The sequence below is a fragment of the Anolis sagrei genome, chromosome 11 (assembly GCF_037176765.1).
Source record: "Anolis sagrei isolate rAnoSag1 chromosome 11, rAnoSag1.mat, whole genome shotgun sequence".
Lineage (NCBI taxonomy): Eukaryota > Metazoa > Chordata > Lepidosauria > Squamata > Dactyloidae > Anolis > Anolis sagrei.
The window spans coordinates 5,431,143-5,447,500 of NC_090031.1; the positions used below are offsets into that span (position 1 = coordinate 5,431,143).

The window sequence follows — 16,358 nt, forward strand, 5'->3', positions numbered from 1 at the left end:
TGGATAGATGCAGGGAATGCCGTGGATGGAGCGTACCTGGATTTCAGTAAGGCCTTCGACAAGGTCCCCCATGACCTTCTGGCAAGGAAACTAGCCCAATGTGGGCGAGGCAAAACTATGGTGAGGTGGATCTGGAATTGGTTAAATGGACGAACCAAGAGGGGGGTTCTGGTTAAATGGACAAATCCAGAGGGTGATTCTCCCCAAGGGTTCCTCTTCATCCTGGAAAGAAGTGACGAGCGGAGTGCCGCAGGGTTCCGTCCTGGGCCCGGTCCTGTTCAACATCTTTATTAATGACTTAGATCAAGGGCTAGAAGGCATGATCATCAAGTTTGCAGACGACACCAAATTGGGAGGGAGAGCCAATACTCCAGAGGACAGGAGCAGGATTCAAAACAATCTTGACAGATTAGAGAGATGGGCCAAAACTAACAAAATGAAGTTCAACAGTGACAAATGCTAGATACTCCACTTTGGAAGGAAAAACGAAATGCAAAGAGACAGAATGGGCGAGAATGCCTGGCTCGAGAGCAGTACGTGTGAAAAGGATCTTGGAGTCCTCGTGGACAGGAAGTTAAGCATGAGCCAAAGATGTGATGTGGCGGTGAAAAAAGCCAATGGGATTTTGGCCTGTATCAATAGGAGCCTAGTGTCTAGATCTAGGGAAGTAATGCTACCCCTCTATTCTGCTTTGGTTAGACCACACCTGGAATATTGTGTCCAATTCTGGGCACCACAATTCAAGAGAGATATTGACAAGCTGGAAAGTGTCGAGAGGAGGGTGACTAAAATTATCAAGGGTCTGGAGAACAAGCCCTATGAAGAGTGGCTTAAGGAGCTGGGCATGTTTAGCCTGGAGAAGGCTAAGAGGAGATAGGATAGCCATGTGAGAGGAAGCCACAGGGAGGAGGGAGCAAGCTTGTTTTCTGCTTCCCTGGAGACTAGGACGCGAAACAATGGCTTCAAACTACAAGAGAGGAGATTCCATCTGAACATGAGGAAGAACCTCCTGACTGTGAGAGCCGTTCAGCAGTGGAACTCTCTGCCCCGGAGTGTGGTGGAGACTCCTTCTTTGGAAGCTTTTAAACAGAGGCTGGATGGCCATCTGTCAGGGGTGATTTGAATGCAATATTCCTGCTTCTTGGCAGAATGGGGTTGGACTGGATGGCCCAGGAGGTCTCTTCCAACTCTATGAATATAGTGGTCTAGTACAATATAATAATATAGAACACTAATATTGTGCTATGCTAATAATATATATATATTATAATGTAATATAATAGTAATAATAATAATAATAACACTTTATTTGTACCCCGCTACCATCTCCCCAAGGGGCTCGGTGCAGCTTACATGAGGCCAAGCCCACAGTACATCAATACAAGCAATAACAACAGTACAAGCAATTAAAATAAAACATAGACAAATAAAATATACAACATTATCAATAAGACAACACATAATTAAAAACAGTGGGAAGGCCAAATGTAAATTAAAATTGGAAGTAATGCTGGGACATGGACGAGAAGGTGATAGTGGCATTTATGGAAGGGCATATGAGCAGACCTTAAAAATGTAAAGTGCTTTGGAGGACAAGGTGCTATGGAATCAATTATTCCGGGAAGGCACACTGGAACAACCACGTCTTCAAGCTCCTCCTGAAGACTGCCAGGGTTGGGGCCTGTCTGATGTCTTTAGGGAGAGAATTCCAGAGTCGAGGAGTCACCACCAAAAAGGCCCTCTCTCTCGTCCCCACCAACCGCGCCTGCGATGCTGGTGGGATCGAGAGCAGGGCCTCCCCGGATGATCAAAGGGATCGTGTGGGTTCGAATACAGAGGTGCGGTCACGCAAGTAGGCGGGTCCCAAACCGTTCAGGGCTTTGTAGGTAAGAACCTGCACCTTGAATTGGGACCGGAAAATGAATGGCAGCCAATGGAGCTCCTTGAACAGGAGGGATGACCGCTCCCTCTAAGGAGCCCCAGTTAGCAACTTGGCCGCCGCCCGTTTGACCATCTGGAATTTCCGAGCCGTTTTCAAGGGCAGCCCCACGTAGAGTGCATTGCAGTAATCCAGTCTAGAGGTGACTAAAGCATGGACCACTTTGGCCAGATCCGCCTTCCCGAGGTACGGTCACAGTTGGCGCACGAGTCTTAATTGTGCAAAGGCCCTCCCGGCCACCACCGACGCCTGAGCCTCAAACGTAAGTGAAGACTCCAGGAGGACCCCCAAGCTGCGGACCTGTGACTTCAGGGGGAGTGCAACCCCGTCCAGCACAGGTTGCCACCCTATATCCCGGACTGGTTTACGATCGACCAGGAGGACCTCTGTCTTGTCGGGATTGATCTTCAGCTTGTTCCTCCTCATCCAGACAGCCACAGCGGTCAGGCACTCGTCTAGCACTTGAGGGGCTTCCTTGGAGTTAGGTGGAAAAGAGTAGTAGAGTTGAGCGTCATCTGCGTAGAGATGGCACCCAGCTCCAAAACTCCGGATGACGTCTCCCAGCAGTTTCATCAGGATGTTGAAAAGCATGGGGGACAGAATGGAACCTTGTGGGACCCCACAGGTCAAAGGCCAGGGGTCCGAGCAGGCGTCACCCAGCTTCACCACCTGGGATCGACCCTCCAGGACAAAGCCGTACCTCTAAGGCCCATCCCGGAGAGTCGTCCCAGAAGGATACCATGATCGATGGTATCAAAAGCCGCTGGGATGTCCAAGAGAACCAACAGGGTCTAAATGTTATGTATTGATGGAGCAAGCATGCTCTTCTGTTTTCACCATGTGCTACTCTATAATAATAATAATAATTGCGTTGTTGTAGGTTTTTTCGGGCTATATGGCCATGGTCTAGAGGCATTCTCTCCTGACGTTTTGCCTACATCTGTGGCAAACATGAAAATGAACAAAATCTGGCTACCAGTATTTAAAAACTCTAAAATTATAACAGCACAACAACAGAGAGGAAACAAACAAGGACATCTAATCACCTCTCAACAAAAGTTTGCTCCAGGCACTGCTAGGCCATCAGATGCTAATCAAAGTGGTCAGTTGAAACATTCACACCTAGCTCCAGCAGGCAAGAGTCCTTTGTCCCACCCTGGTCATTCCACAGATATATAAACCCTTTTTCCTAGTTCCAACAGACCTCACTACCTCTGAGGATGCTTGCCATAGATGCAGGCGAAACGTCAGGAGAGAATGCCTCTAGAACATGGCCATATAGCCCGAAAAAACCTACAACAACCCAGTGATTCTGGCCATGAAAGCCTTCGACAATACAATAATAATAATAATAATAATAACTTTATTTATACCCCCCCCCCCTCTATCTCCCCAAGGGACTCGGAGCAGCTTACATGAGGCCAAGCTCAACAACACATCAGTAAACAAGAAAGTAATAAACAAAAAATAACAACAATACAATTAAACAAATCACATATAAACATTAACATGTAAGGATTTAAAAACCTATGGCCGGGCCAGATGTAATAGTTAAAAATTCAAAAATAAACGCTGGCATGAAAAAGGAAAGATATGTCTAATAGGAGGGTTTTAAAGAAGTGAGGGGAGCGCAATCCAAACACATTTGAGGACATTTTGCTGGGAATTATTTACTTATTCCGGGAAGGCACACTGGAACAGCCACGTTTTCAGGCTCCTCTTAAACACTGGCAATGTTGGGGCTTGCCTGATATCCCTGGGAAGTGAGTTCCAGAGTTGGGGGGCCACCACCGAGAAGGCCCTCTCCCTCGTCCCCACCAATCGCGCCAGCAAGGGAGGCGGGAGCGAGAGCAGGGCCTCTCCAGATAAACAAAGAGACTGTGTGGGTTTGTACACGGAAATGCGGTCACGCAGGTAGGCGGGTCCCAAACCGTAAGTAAAAACCTGCACTCTGGCCCTGGAACTCAACAAAAAAGCTCCTGTTTTGTCGCAGATTTCCTATGAAGCGTGTTAGATAATAGTCCTTTGTGATATTATAAAATTTTCTCAGGCGAAGGTGATGATTTTCAGTGTCATAAGCTGCTGACAGGTCTATGAAGACAGCTCCTGTAATCTGCATCCTTTCAAAACCAATTTCTGTGTGCTGAGTCAGGTTCAACACTGACTCGACATGAGAAAATGGACAGTGACTTGCTTTTGCAAGAAGAAAAAAATAGAAAAAAATGTATTTTTAATGGCATGCTTGGGGCACATCTGTTATAAGCGCATAGGAGTGCTGCCAGGAAACATAACTGGCGATCCCATTCTCCCCAGACAATTAAGCAGGGCATTTAATTGCCACCTGAGCTTCAAGCTTATGGCGCTCTCATGCAGCAAGGGATGTATCAGGTGCTGATTGAAAGGACTTGTGAGCGAACCATTATTTTCCAGAAAGTAATATTATTATTTGTGATTCAGACTGTCAGAAATAAAAGGCAAGGCAGGCATGAGCAAGCCAGGCTCATTGTTTGATTATTTCGACCCACTCAAAATAAAGGCAATATTCTAGGCTAAATCTACACCAGGCGTGGGCAAACTTGGGCCTTCCAGGTGTTTTGGACTTCAATTCCCACAATTCCTAACAGCCTACTGGAGGGATTTGATGGGACTGACCCACCATGGTGGGAGTTGTAATTCCCCCTGGAGTTGCAGAGCTCACTGAACCCTACCAATGATGCATCTAGAGCAGACTTACCCAACACAACAAAAAGGTGCTTGTCTATAAAGTATTGATGGAGTTTCAGGGGTTTAACCCGCCTCATATGTAATATGTAATATTATTAGTAACAATACATGTAATATACAAAACACAAATTTGTAATTTATAAAATCAGTCTGTCTAGTTACTATATACTATATAGTTACTAGCGGAGGTAGTGGACTGTGGACATGATCTTCACTGCACGACAGCTCCAAGAAAAATGCAGAGAACAAAATCAACCTCTGTACATGGCATTCATCGACCTTGCAAAAGCATTCGACACAGTGAATCGCAGCGCTCTCTGGACCATCCTCCACAAAATTGGGTGCCCAAACAAATTTGTGAACATCCTGCGGCTCCTCCATGATGACATGATGGCAACAGTTTTGGACAGCAGTGGCTCCCAAAGTGACCCATTTAAGGTGGAATCTGGTATCAAACAGGGATGTGTTATTGCCCCAACTTTATTCTCCATCTTCATCGCTATGATACTTCACCTTGTTGATGGGAAGCTTCCCACCAGAGTGGAAATAATCTATCGGACAGATGGCAAGCTATTCAACCTCAGCAGACTGAAAGCCAAAACCAAGGTTACAACAACATCTGATATAGAACTCCAGTATGCTGATGACAACGTCGTCTGTGCGCATTCAGAAGAAGATCTACAAGCCACTCTCAACACCTTTGCAGAAGCATACGAGAAGCTCGGCTTGTCATTGAACATTGAAAAAATCAAGGTGCTTTTCCAGCAGGCACCAGCCAACCCCTCTCCAATGCCAGTGATACAGCTTAATGGTGTAACATTAGAAAATGTTGATCATTTCCGCTACCTTGGCAGCCACCTCTCCACCAAAGTCAACATCGACGCTGAAATACAACACCGCCTGAGCTCTGCAAGCGCAGCATTTTTCCAAATGAAGCAGAGAGTGTTTGAGGACCGGGACATCCGTAGGGATATCAAGGTGCTTGTCTATAAAGCTATTGTCCTCCCAACCCTGCTCTATGCCTGTGAGACGTGGACTGTCTACAGACGTCACATGCAACTCCTGGAACAATTCCATCAGCGCTGCTTCCGGAAAATCCTGCAAATCTCTTGGGAAGACAAGCGGACAAACGTCAGCGTGCTGGAAGAAGCAAAGACCACCAGCATTGAAGCGATGGTCCTCCGCCACCAACTCCGCTGGACCGGCCACGTTGTCCGGATGCCCGACCACCATCTCCCAAAGCAGTTGCTCTACTCCGAACTCAAGAACGGAAAACGGAATGTTGGTGGGCAGGAAAAGAGATTTAAAGATGGGCTGAAAGCCAACCTTAAAAACTCTGGCATAGACAGTGAGAACTGGGAAGCCCTGGTCCTTGACCGCTACAGTTGGAGGTCAGCTGTGACCAGCAGTGCTGCAGAATTTGAGGAGGCACGAGTGGAGGGTGAAAAAGTGAAACGTGCCAAGAGGAAGGCGCGTCAAGCCAACCCTGGCCGATACCGCCTTCCACCTGGAAACCAATGCCCTCACTGCGGAAAAAGATGCAGAGCAAGAATAGGGCACTACAGCCACATACGGACCCACAAGAATATTGGAAGACAATCATCCTCGGAAAACAAGGGATCGCCTAAGTAAGTAAGTAAGTAAGTAAGTTACTAGTTACTATATAATAATTATTATATAAAATATGATGTAATGAATATAATATGTAATGTATAAAATCAGTCTGCCTAGTTGCCATCTTGGTTCAAAACATTATATTATTATATATTATATATTAGTATATATCATAGATAATAATATAGTAATTATATAAAATATAGTAATATATTATATAATGTAATATTATATAATGTATATAATATGTAATTTACAAAATCAGTCTGTCTAGTTGCCATCTTGGTTCAAAACAGTATAGTATTATATATTTTCAGTAGTATTATATTGAATATATTACTATTACTATATTACAATATTATTATTATTTCAAGATATATCTATATGCAAAAGATTTTAATCTATATATTTAAACCCTAATGTTGGATCCTTCTCATAGAGAGAAAGAAAGGAAGGAAGAGGAGGAGGAGGATGGAGGAAGTTTGCGCGCGTTGCCCTCTGGGAGTTGTAGTTCTTGCCCCCGGCTGGTCTTTTAAACCAATGGGACTGAAGGACTCCATTTCCCAGGTAGCCCCGCGCCCAAGGCGGGCGGCGCATGCGCGGTGGCGCCTGGCTGGCTCCCGCTAGCGCATCGCTGCCGCTGAGAAAGAGAGAGGGAAGAAGACAAGGAGAGGAAGGAAAGAAAGGAGGAAGAGGAGGATTTGGAAGCCGAGGAAGAGGAAGCCGAGGAGGGCGAAGTAAGCGGGAAAGGCCGGGGAGGGGAGGGAAGCGGCGGGGGGCCGCGGAGGGGAAGAAAAACAAAAGGAGAAGGGAGGCCCGCCATCTTCGCTGAAGCCGGGGGCTCGATTTGTGGCGCGGGCCGGGCTCCCTCTCTCCTGCGCCGGCCTCAAAAGCAGGCCTGTGGGGGGTGGGTCTCTCGCAGTTGCTGATCCAAGCCGATGTTTTGGCGCTTCCAGGACCCGGATGTAGAGGCTGGGATGAAGGCTACACAATAATGTGTGTATTTATTTATCAGAAGCGGATTGGGAATACAATTAGAATGCAATAGAAAGCACAAAGAAAGTGGTAAACTTGGTATGGTGCTAAATTAACTGTGGGCACTTGGAGTGCCTCTGTTGTGACTGGAAGGAGGTCCTCCATTGTGCATGTGGCGCGGCTCACACAACCACAACAATAACAAAACTTTATTTCTATCCCGCCCCAATCTCCCCGTGTGGACTCAGGGCGGCGCACAGGCACAAAAAGGCAAACATTCAGTAATAAACAAGTAATACAATCCATGAAGTAAACTGTCCATGCCATATATATATATATATATATATATATATGATTTTGCTGTTTTGTATCAATAAGTATTATATATTTACACACACATAAATATGTAACACTAATAGTATAATATACTAGTAGTGTATTATATATATTGAGGTCTAATCATCTAGTACAATATAATAATGTATATAATATGTATATAATATGTAACACCAATAGTATAATATACTGGTAATGTATCTATCTATCTATATAAATGCTCTGTGCATAATGAGTACCTTAAAAACAAAAAACAATGAACGAAATCTTACCAAATTTGGCAACAAAACATCTCACAACACAAGGACTGACTATCACTCAAAAAATTATGATTTTGTCATTTGGGATTTTGTCATTCTGAACCCACCAACGATGGAATTGAACCAAACTTGGCACACAGAACTCCCATGACCAACAGAAAATACTGGAAGGGTTTGGTGGGCACTGACTTTGAGTTCGGGAGTTGTAGTTCATCTGCATCCAGAGAGCTCTGTGGACTCAAACAATGATAGATCTGGAACAAACTTGGCACAAGCACTCAATATGCCCAAATATTTATTTATTATTTCAATTACTTTTACCCCGCCCTTCTCACCCCTAGGGGGGACTCAGGGCGGCTTACAGACGAAGGCACAATTCGATGCCTGAATCAACTAACAAATAATACAGAAAAACAATTCAAACAGCTAACAAATTAAAAACATCAATACATAATAAAATAGCAAAACAATCTCATGCTCAGTGATCAGAGTCCGTATATCCATTCCATTCCATCTGTCCTTATTTATCGTCAGATCCTTTAGCTGCCAGAATGTCCAAAGGCTTGGTCCCAAATCCAGGTCTTCAATTTTTTCCTGAACGTCAAAAGGGAAGTCGCTGATAGGTGTGTTGTGTCCAAATTTGGTGTCAATATGAACACAGATGGAGTTTGGGGGAAATAGACCTTGACATTTGGGAGTTGTGGTCACTGGGATTCACAGTTCACCTACAATCAAAGAACATTCTGAACCCCACGAACGACAGAATTGGGCCAAACTTCCCACACAGAACCCCCATGAGCAACAGAAAATACTTAAGGCCATCCAGTCCAACTCCTTTCACCAGGGCAAGAAAACGGAATCAAAGCCCTCCTGACAAAGAGCCAGCCAGCCATAGATATAGATAGATAGATATGATCCACACACACACTGATATAATATCATAGGTTTGAAAGGGACCCTTAAAGAAGGGCAATGATATATTGCATATTCCATAGTAGGCAAACCAGGCAATCTCCACATTAACACTGACAAAGAGGCAATAAGAAATACTGTTTATCCAAAAGCATAAAGAAATTACATAGATTAGAAACTATTGCTTTATTTTCCAGATCAGCAGACTGAGCCACAGGAACGTGTGGCAGGGGACAGCTAGTATCTCTATATGATTTTTCTGTTTTGTATAAAGAAGTATTTTATATATACACACACATAAATATGTAACACTAATAGTATAATATACTGTTAGTGTTTTATATATATTGAGGTCTAATCATAGAGTATAATATAATAATATATATAATAATATAATAATTGTGTATTCTATATTACATGTATTATTATTGTATGTATATACTAGCCGTCCCCTGCCACGCATTGCTGTGGCCCAGTCTTTGTGTATATATATTTGTGTATATGTGTATATATGTGGTTTTGCACATGCGTTATAATGTATTTTTATTTTTTGGCTTTTTAAGTCTCTTCCACTGTGCTTTTCATTGCTTTTATGAGTGATGGTCACTCATTGGCCTGACAGATGTTTTGTGTCCAAATTTGGTGTCAATTCCCCCAGTGGTTTTTGAGTTATGTTAATCCCATAAATGAACATTACGTTTTATTTATATAGATATATCTTGTAAGCCACGCTGAGTCTTCTTCGGGATGAGAAGGGCGGTATATAAATGTCACAAATAAATAATAAATAAATAATATTATCTGTATAAATAAAAATGTAGTGTTCATTTGTGGGATTAAAATAACTCAAAAACCACTGGATGAATTGACACCAAATTTGGACACAATACACCTATCAGGCCAACAAGTGACCATCATTCATAAAAACACTGAACAGCATAGCAGAATGGACTTAAAAGCCAAAAAACAAAAAGTATACACACTCAAAACACATCTACAAAGACTGGGCCACAGCAACGTGTGGCAGGGAACAGCTAGTAGTATAATATACTGGTAGTATATGATATATATTGAGGTATAATCCTATAGTGCAATACAATAATGTATATAATAATATAATAATTGTGTATTATATATTACATGTATTGTTACTAATAATATTGCAGTATAGTGGTATAGTACAATATAAAAATAATACTTGTACTATGCTAATAAAGACTACAGAATAATAATCTAATGTAATACAATATAATACCAATAAATCTATATGAATAAAAAAGTAATGTTCGTTTGTGAGATTAACATAACTCAAAAACCACTGGACGGATTGACACCAAATTTGGACACAAGACACCTATCAGGCCAATGAGTGACCATCACTCATTAAAACACTAAAAAACACAACAGAAGAGGCTTAAAAAGCCAAAAAATAAAATAAAAATACATTATATTACAACGTATGCACATAATCACATAAATACACATATACCCGAATATATACACACACATATATACACACACAAAACACATCTACAGAGACTGGGCCACAGCAACGCGTGGCAGGGGACGGCTAGTAATCTAAATAAATAAAATGTAATGTTCATTTGTGGGATTAACATAACTCAAAAACCACTGGGCGAATAGACACCACATTTGGACACAAGATACCTATCAGGCCAACAAGTTACCATCACTCATCAAAACAATGAAAAACACAGCAGAAGAGAGACTAAAAGCCAAATAAATAAATAAAAAATACATGAAAATGCATGCACAAAACCATATATATACACATGTACAAAAATGTATACACACCTATATATACACACAAAACACACATACACAGACTGGGCCACAGCAACGTGTGGCAGAGGACAGCTAGTAGTATAATATACTGGTAGTGTACTATTTATATTGTGGTATAATCCTATAGTACAATATAATAATGTACATAATAATGTAATAATTGTGTATTATGTATTATAACTAATATTGCAGTATAGTGGTATAGTACAATGTATTATATAATACTCATTGTACTATGCTAATAATGTATTACAGTATAATACCAATAATAATACAATATAATAATATATAATATTATATTATTATATTAGCATTATTATAATATATATTATAATAATACTATAATAATATATACTAATATATTAAATATAATACTGCTTTATTTATCGTGCCAGAAGCAAACCAAGGGTACAGTTATGTATTTAAAAAAGCAAAGTTTAAAAACTTGGCATTATATTAAATGTCCTTTGATCAATAGCTGACCACTTGGAGTGCCTCTGATGTTGCGATAAGAAGGTCCTCCACTATGCATGTCACAGGGCTCAGGCTGCATTGTAGTCGGTGGTCTGTGGTTTGCTCATCTCTGCACTCGCATGTCATAGACTCCACCTTGTGGCCCCATTTCTTAAGGTTGCCTGTGCATCATGTGGTGCCAGAGCATAGTCTGTTCAGCACCTTCCACGTCGCGCCATCTTCTGTGTGCCCAGGAGGGAGTCTCTCATTTAGTATCAGACATGGATTGAGGTTCTGGGTTTTAGCCTGCCACTTTTGGACTCTTGCTTGCTGAAGTATTTCTGTGAATATCTCTGTAGATCTTAGGATTCTATTTCTTGATTTAAGGAATTGTCTTGCTGGCTGATACTCGAGCAGAGGACGGGCCGGAGATGCCAGTGCCTTGGTTCTTTCATTACAGGCTGCTACTTCCCGACGAATGTCTGGTGGTGCAATACCGGCTGAACAGTATATTTCTCCAGTGGAGTTGTGTGTAGACCTCCTGTGATAATGTGGCATGTCTCATTAAGAGCCACATCCCCTGTTTTAACGTGGTGAGATGTATTCTATGCTGGTCATGCGTATTCAGCAGCAGAGTAGCAAAGTGCAAGGGCAAATGTCTTCACTGTGTCTGGTTGTGATCCCCAGGTTGTGCCAGTCGGTTTTTGTGTGATATTATTTCTAGCATCCTTTTTTTGCTTGACATTCAAGCAGTGCTTCTTATAAATAAGAGTACAGCCCAGAGTAACACCCAAGTATTCTGGTGTGCTGCAATGTTCCAGTGGGATTCCTTCCCAGGTAATCAATCGTCAGAGCTCAAGATGCTTGTCTGTGGTATCAGCCATGGGTTGAGGTTCTGTGTTGGAGCCTGCCACTTTTGGACTCTCACTTGCTGAGGTGTTCCTGCAAGTATCTCTGTAGATCTTAGAAAACTGTTTCTTGATTTAAGGCGTTGGCATACTGGCTGATATCTGAGTAGAGGATGATGTTCTTGGATCTAGGCAGTAGACTCCTATTGATACATGCCAAAATCCCATTGGCTTTTTTATCTCCTGCATAACATTGTTGGTTTATGTTCACCTTCCTCCCCACGAGGACTCCCAAGATCTTTTCTAGGTGTACTGCTGTCGAGCCAGTCTTCATCCCCTATTCTGTGTCTTTTTCATTCAAGTGGAGTATTTTGCATTCGTCCGGTTTTTGAACTTGACTCTAAGCTAGAATCTGTCCAGAAGAGGGTGACTCAAATGATCAAGGGTCTGGAGAACAAGCCCTATGAGGAGCAGCTTAAAGATATTTATATATTTATTTATTTATTTGACTTGTATACCGCTACTCCCAATTTGGGTATGTTTAGCCTTCAGAAGAGAAGGCTGAGAGGAGACATGGGGGCCATGTATAAATATCTGAGGGGAAGTCATAGGGAGGAGGGAGCAAGCTTGTTTCCTGCTGTCCTGGAGACTAGGACGCGGAACAATGCTTCAAACTACAAGAAAGGAGATTCCACCTGAGTATGAGGAAGAACTTCCTGACTGTGAGAGCTCTTCAGCAGTGTTATCTCTGCCCTGGAGTGTGGAGGAGGTTCCATCTTTGGAGACTGGATGGCCATCTGTCTGGGATGGTTTAAATGTGATCTTCCTGCTTCTTGGTAGAGAGGTGTTGGACTGGATGGCTCACGAGGTCTCTTCGAACTCTAGGATTCTATTATTTGACTATTGTATAGTAAGTATCATATCTAAAACAGCATTGTAGGGTTTATAAATATACAACAGTAGTAAGTATCAGGTGGCGTCTTGACCTTGGTTCACAGAAGATTTGGGAAGAGATGTGTGGGAGTTGGATATATTTGTTTTCTCAGCTGTGGAAGGATGGTTTTGTAAAAGAGTCCAGAAATCCTTGAAAGATCTCGTTTGGCTGATTCAGAGTGAAAAGGTGAAAAATGCTTTCTTGGTTTCACACAGGAATCCAAAGACATGCAGCCGAAACAAACCAGCATCTGTTGTTGTTGTTGTTGTTGTCATTGCATGTTTATATAAACACACATGGCTGATTACTGCATTTATTTACGCACAGAAAACAACCGAGTCACAAAATTAAAAAGTAGCTGGTACTGTATATGTACCAAGTCACTTATGTTAACCTATGGCGTCCCCCATGAGTTTGAGTATCTGTGAGTTTTCCGGGCTGTCTGGCCATATCCCAGAAGCATTATTATTATTTATTATTTTTATTAACGACATTTATATGCTGCCCTTCTCACCCCGAAGGGGACTCAGAGTGGCTTACAAGATATATAAACATATAGTATTATTAGCATAGTACAATATCAGCATTATATATTACAATATTGTACTATACCGTAATATTATTAGTAATATTATATGTAATATAAATATATAATTATATCATATTATTAGTATTAGTATTATATTGCATTACATTGCAATATTATAATTATATGTATATACAATATATTATATAACATCATATTATATCATTATATTATACATCAAATCATCCGGGTGTCCCCTGGGCAACGTCCTTGCAGACAGCCAATTCTCTCATACCAGAAGCCACTTGCAGTTTCTCAAGTCGCTCCTGACACGATAAAAAAAAAAGCAGACAAGAGTGTTTTCTCCCACTCTGGATATTCCTCAGATATACTTGCATACTTTCCAACAAACCTCACAACCTCTGAGGATGTCTGGTATAGATGTGGGTGGAACGTCAGGAGAGAATGCTTCTGAAACATGACCATACAGCTCGGAAAACTCACAGCAACCCAGTGATTCTGGCCATGAAAGCCTTCAACCCCCCATAAATTTGCAAGTGGTGGATTATATTTAAAACGGGCATTTTCTGTACAGAAACCCTCTGTTTTTGCATTTAAATTGTGCTTCCACCTAGAAATGTTATTATCTGCACAGAAGATGTGCTTCTCCTGTACAGATAATGCCCAAATGTCAAAAGCCAATGATTCCAATGGGAAGGAAACTACAGTTTCTGATTCGCCGTTGCCTCTGTAATGTCACAATCTATGGTTCGCATCACAAAATGTTTCTCTTGGTTACTTGCCGGGGTTTGGGCACATTTCACAGCTACCCCACCAGACGTACGCTATCCATTGTGGTATTTGGATGCTTCGTGTGAAGGTTTTCCTTCTTGAGGTCAGTATGGAAGAAATGTAGGCATCGGTGGGAGGCCACCAAAGGTGAAGTTCTCTGTGGGACTCCTTGCTCTGGCCTTGCGAGTCCAGCTCTGTGGGTTTTGTTTCCATCTGCCACTTTCGACTAAAAATAAAACTCATCTCACTGATTTGCAGTTCAGCAGAATCCTCAGATCTCAAAGAGGTCAGAACTATGACATATCCAAAAACTCATGGGTAGGATAATTTTTGAGACCCCATATTTATTTATTTATTTATTTATTATATTTATTTACAGCTTTTATATTCCGCTCTTCTCACCCCGCAAGGGACTTAGGGCGGATTACAGTGTACACATATATGGCAAATATTCAATGCCAACTTTTGACATACAAACATATACAGACATAAACAGAGGCTATTTAACTTTTCTGTCGCTTTCATCGTCCATCTGTGATGCTGATGAAGCACTTCCGCATTCCCCGCATGCTTCCCCGCTGGAATGCTTTGCTGGAGTCTTCTTTATGGCCTCATAAATCAGTTAATTTAGCCTCCCCACACTTTTTAAGGTGGTACCTTATTTTCCTACTTGACAGATGCAACTGTCTTTCGGGTTGCAAAGGTCGACAACAGGCTACACACGGTTAGAACCCACTCCAATCCGGGCTGGCTTCGAACTCATGAATCTTAATCTGTGCCAGATCCAGCCCTGTTGGCATCCTGATCCTTGGCTTTCTGTATACGAACCCACGCGAACTCTTCAGTCATCTGGAGAGGCCCTGCTCTTGCTCCCTCCTCCTTCACAGGCGCGATTAGTGGCGGGGCGGGGCATGAACGGGCGGGGGAGGGAGGGGGCGTGGTGTGAACGTGGGGCGGGGCAGGGGAAGGAGGGGGTGTGGCGTGAAAGTGCGGGGGTGTGGCAGGGGAGTTAGGAGGCATTGTGTGAATGTCGGGCTGGGAGAGGGAGTAGGCGTGGGGGCGTGGCGTGAGCATGGGGGCGTGGGTGGGGGAAGAAGAAGGAGGTGGATGAGGTAAGATTGGCTTATGGGGGTTGAGGGGCGCGGCGGGGAAGGGAGGGGGCGTGGCGTGAACGTGGGGGGCGTGGCGGGGGAGGGAGGGGGTATGGCGTGGCGTGAACGTGGGAGGCGTGGGTGGGGGAAGAAGAAGGAGGGTGCATTGGAAAGAGGGCGTATGGGAGGGTAGGGGCTGGGCGACGGAGGATGGGGGCGTGGCTTGCGCGGAGGGTGCGTTGACCATGTGCCGGCCATGTGCGGGCCCGGGACTTGCGGCGGGGCGGCGGGGCGGCGGCTTTGCGCATGGCCAGTTGGTGTTTGTTATTGTGAGTGTGTAGAAATGTTGTTTAGAATTTTGAATCGGTTTGTGCATACCTTGTGGGTTGAGGTATGTGCATGGTAAATTTGGTAACTTTTCGTCGGGGGGGGGGGGGTTGAGTTTTGCTGTCCCGTTGGACGCCCTTTCTCTTTTTATATATATATAGATTATTTTAATTCTACAAGATGTAAAAGTTATTAATATCATCCTGGAATTGTTAAAAGCAAACATTATTATTATTAAAAGTAGATTGTTGTTATTATTAATAATAATATCTTGCTTGCTAGTACTAATAATAATTCTCTTAACAATACTATGTAATTTAAAGCCTAAGACATAATAAGCTTTAAAAACAGAATTAAGAAAGATTCGGGCGGGCGATCTTTCGATTAGCAAGTTTAGCCACTCGGCGGTTTAACCCACTGCGCCACCGAGGCTCCTCTTTTAGTGGGAAGCAATGGCAAACTCGTAGAATAATAGAGTTGGAAGAGACCATGTGGGCCACCTAGCCCAACCCTCTTAGATTCGTTGCCTAAGAAAACACAAGAATGTTCCCGCTGGAGTTGGTCCCCCAAGTGAGTTCTCTTCCTCTTCTTCCAGGCTTTATGGCTGGTCTCTGGAAATGGGATGTCATTCTCGTCCGGAGCTTGTAAAGGACGACGGTGGCCCGTTTCTCTGTCTCGGCTGCTCCTGCTGCCCTCCTCCTCCTCACCCTCCTCACCTTGAGCGGAAGTGAGACCGAGAGGCAGAGGGGGACATGTCTGCCGTCGCCTCGGCCACCCAGGCCCCTCAGGGCCCTGCCAACCCGCCGCCCCCTGAGGTGACC

General features: G+C 43.1%; 1 protein-coding gene across 3 annotated transcripts in view; it reads left to right on the forward strand.

Annotated features, from left to right (window-relative positions):
* The first annotated feature begins 6,855 nt into the window (after window positions 1-6,855).
* The window catches only part of BRD3 (bromodomain containing 3), a 42,110-nt gene continuing 32,607 nt past the window's right edge, over window positions 6,856-16,358 (forward strand). For all 3 annotated transcript variants that reach the window (XM_067471820.1, XM_067471821.1, XM_067471822.1), the window contains exons 1-2: window positions 6,856-7,014; window positions 16,133-16,358. The exon at window positions 16,133-16,358 is cut by the window's right edge and continues 132 nt beyond it. In XM_067471820.1, coding sequence (XP_067327921.1) covers window positions 16,290-16,358 — 69 coding nt within the window. In that variant the 5' untranslated portion in view covers window positions 6,856-7,014; window positions 16,133-16,289. The remainder of the gene's footprint in view (window positions 7,015-16,132) is intronic.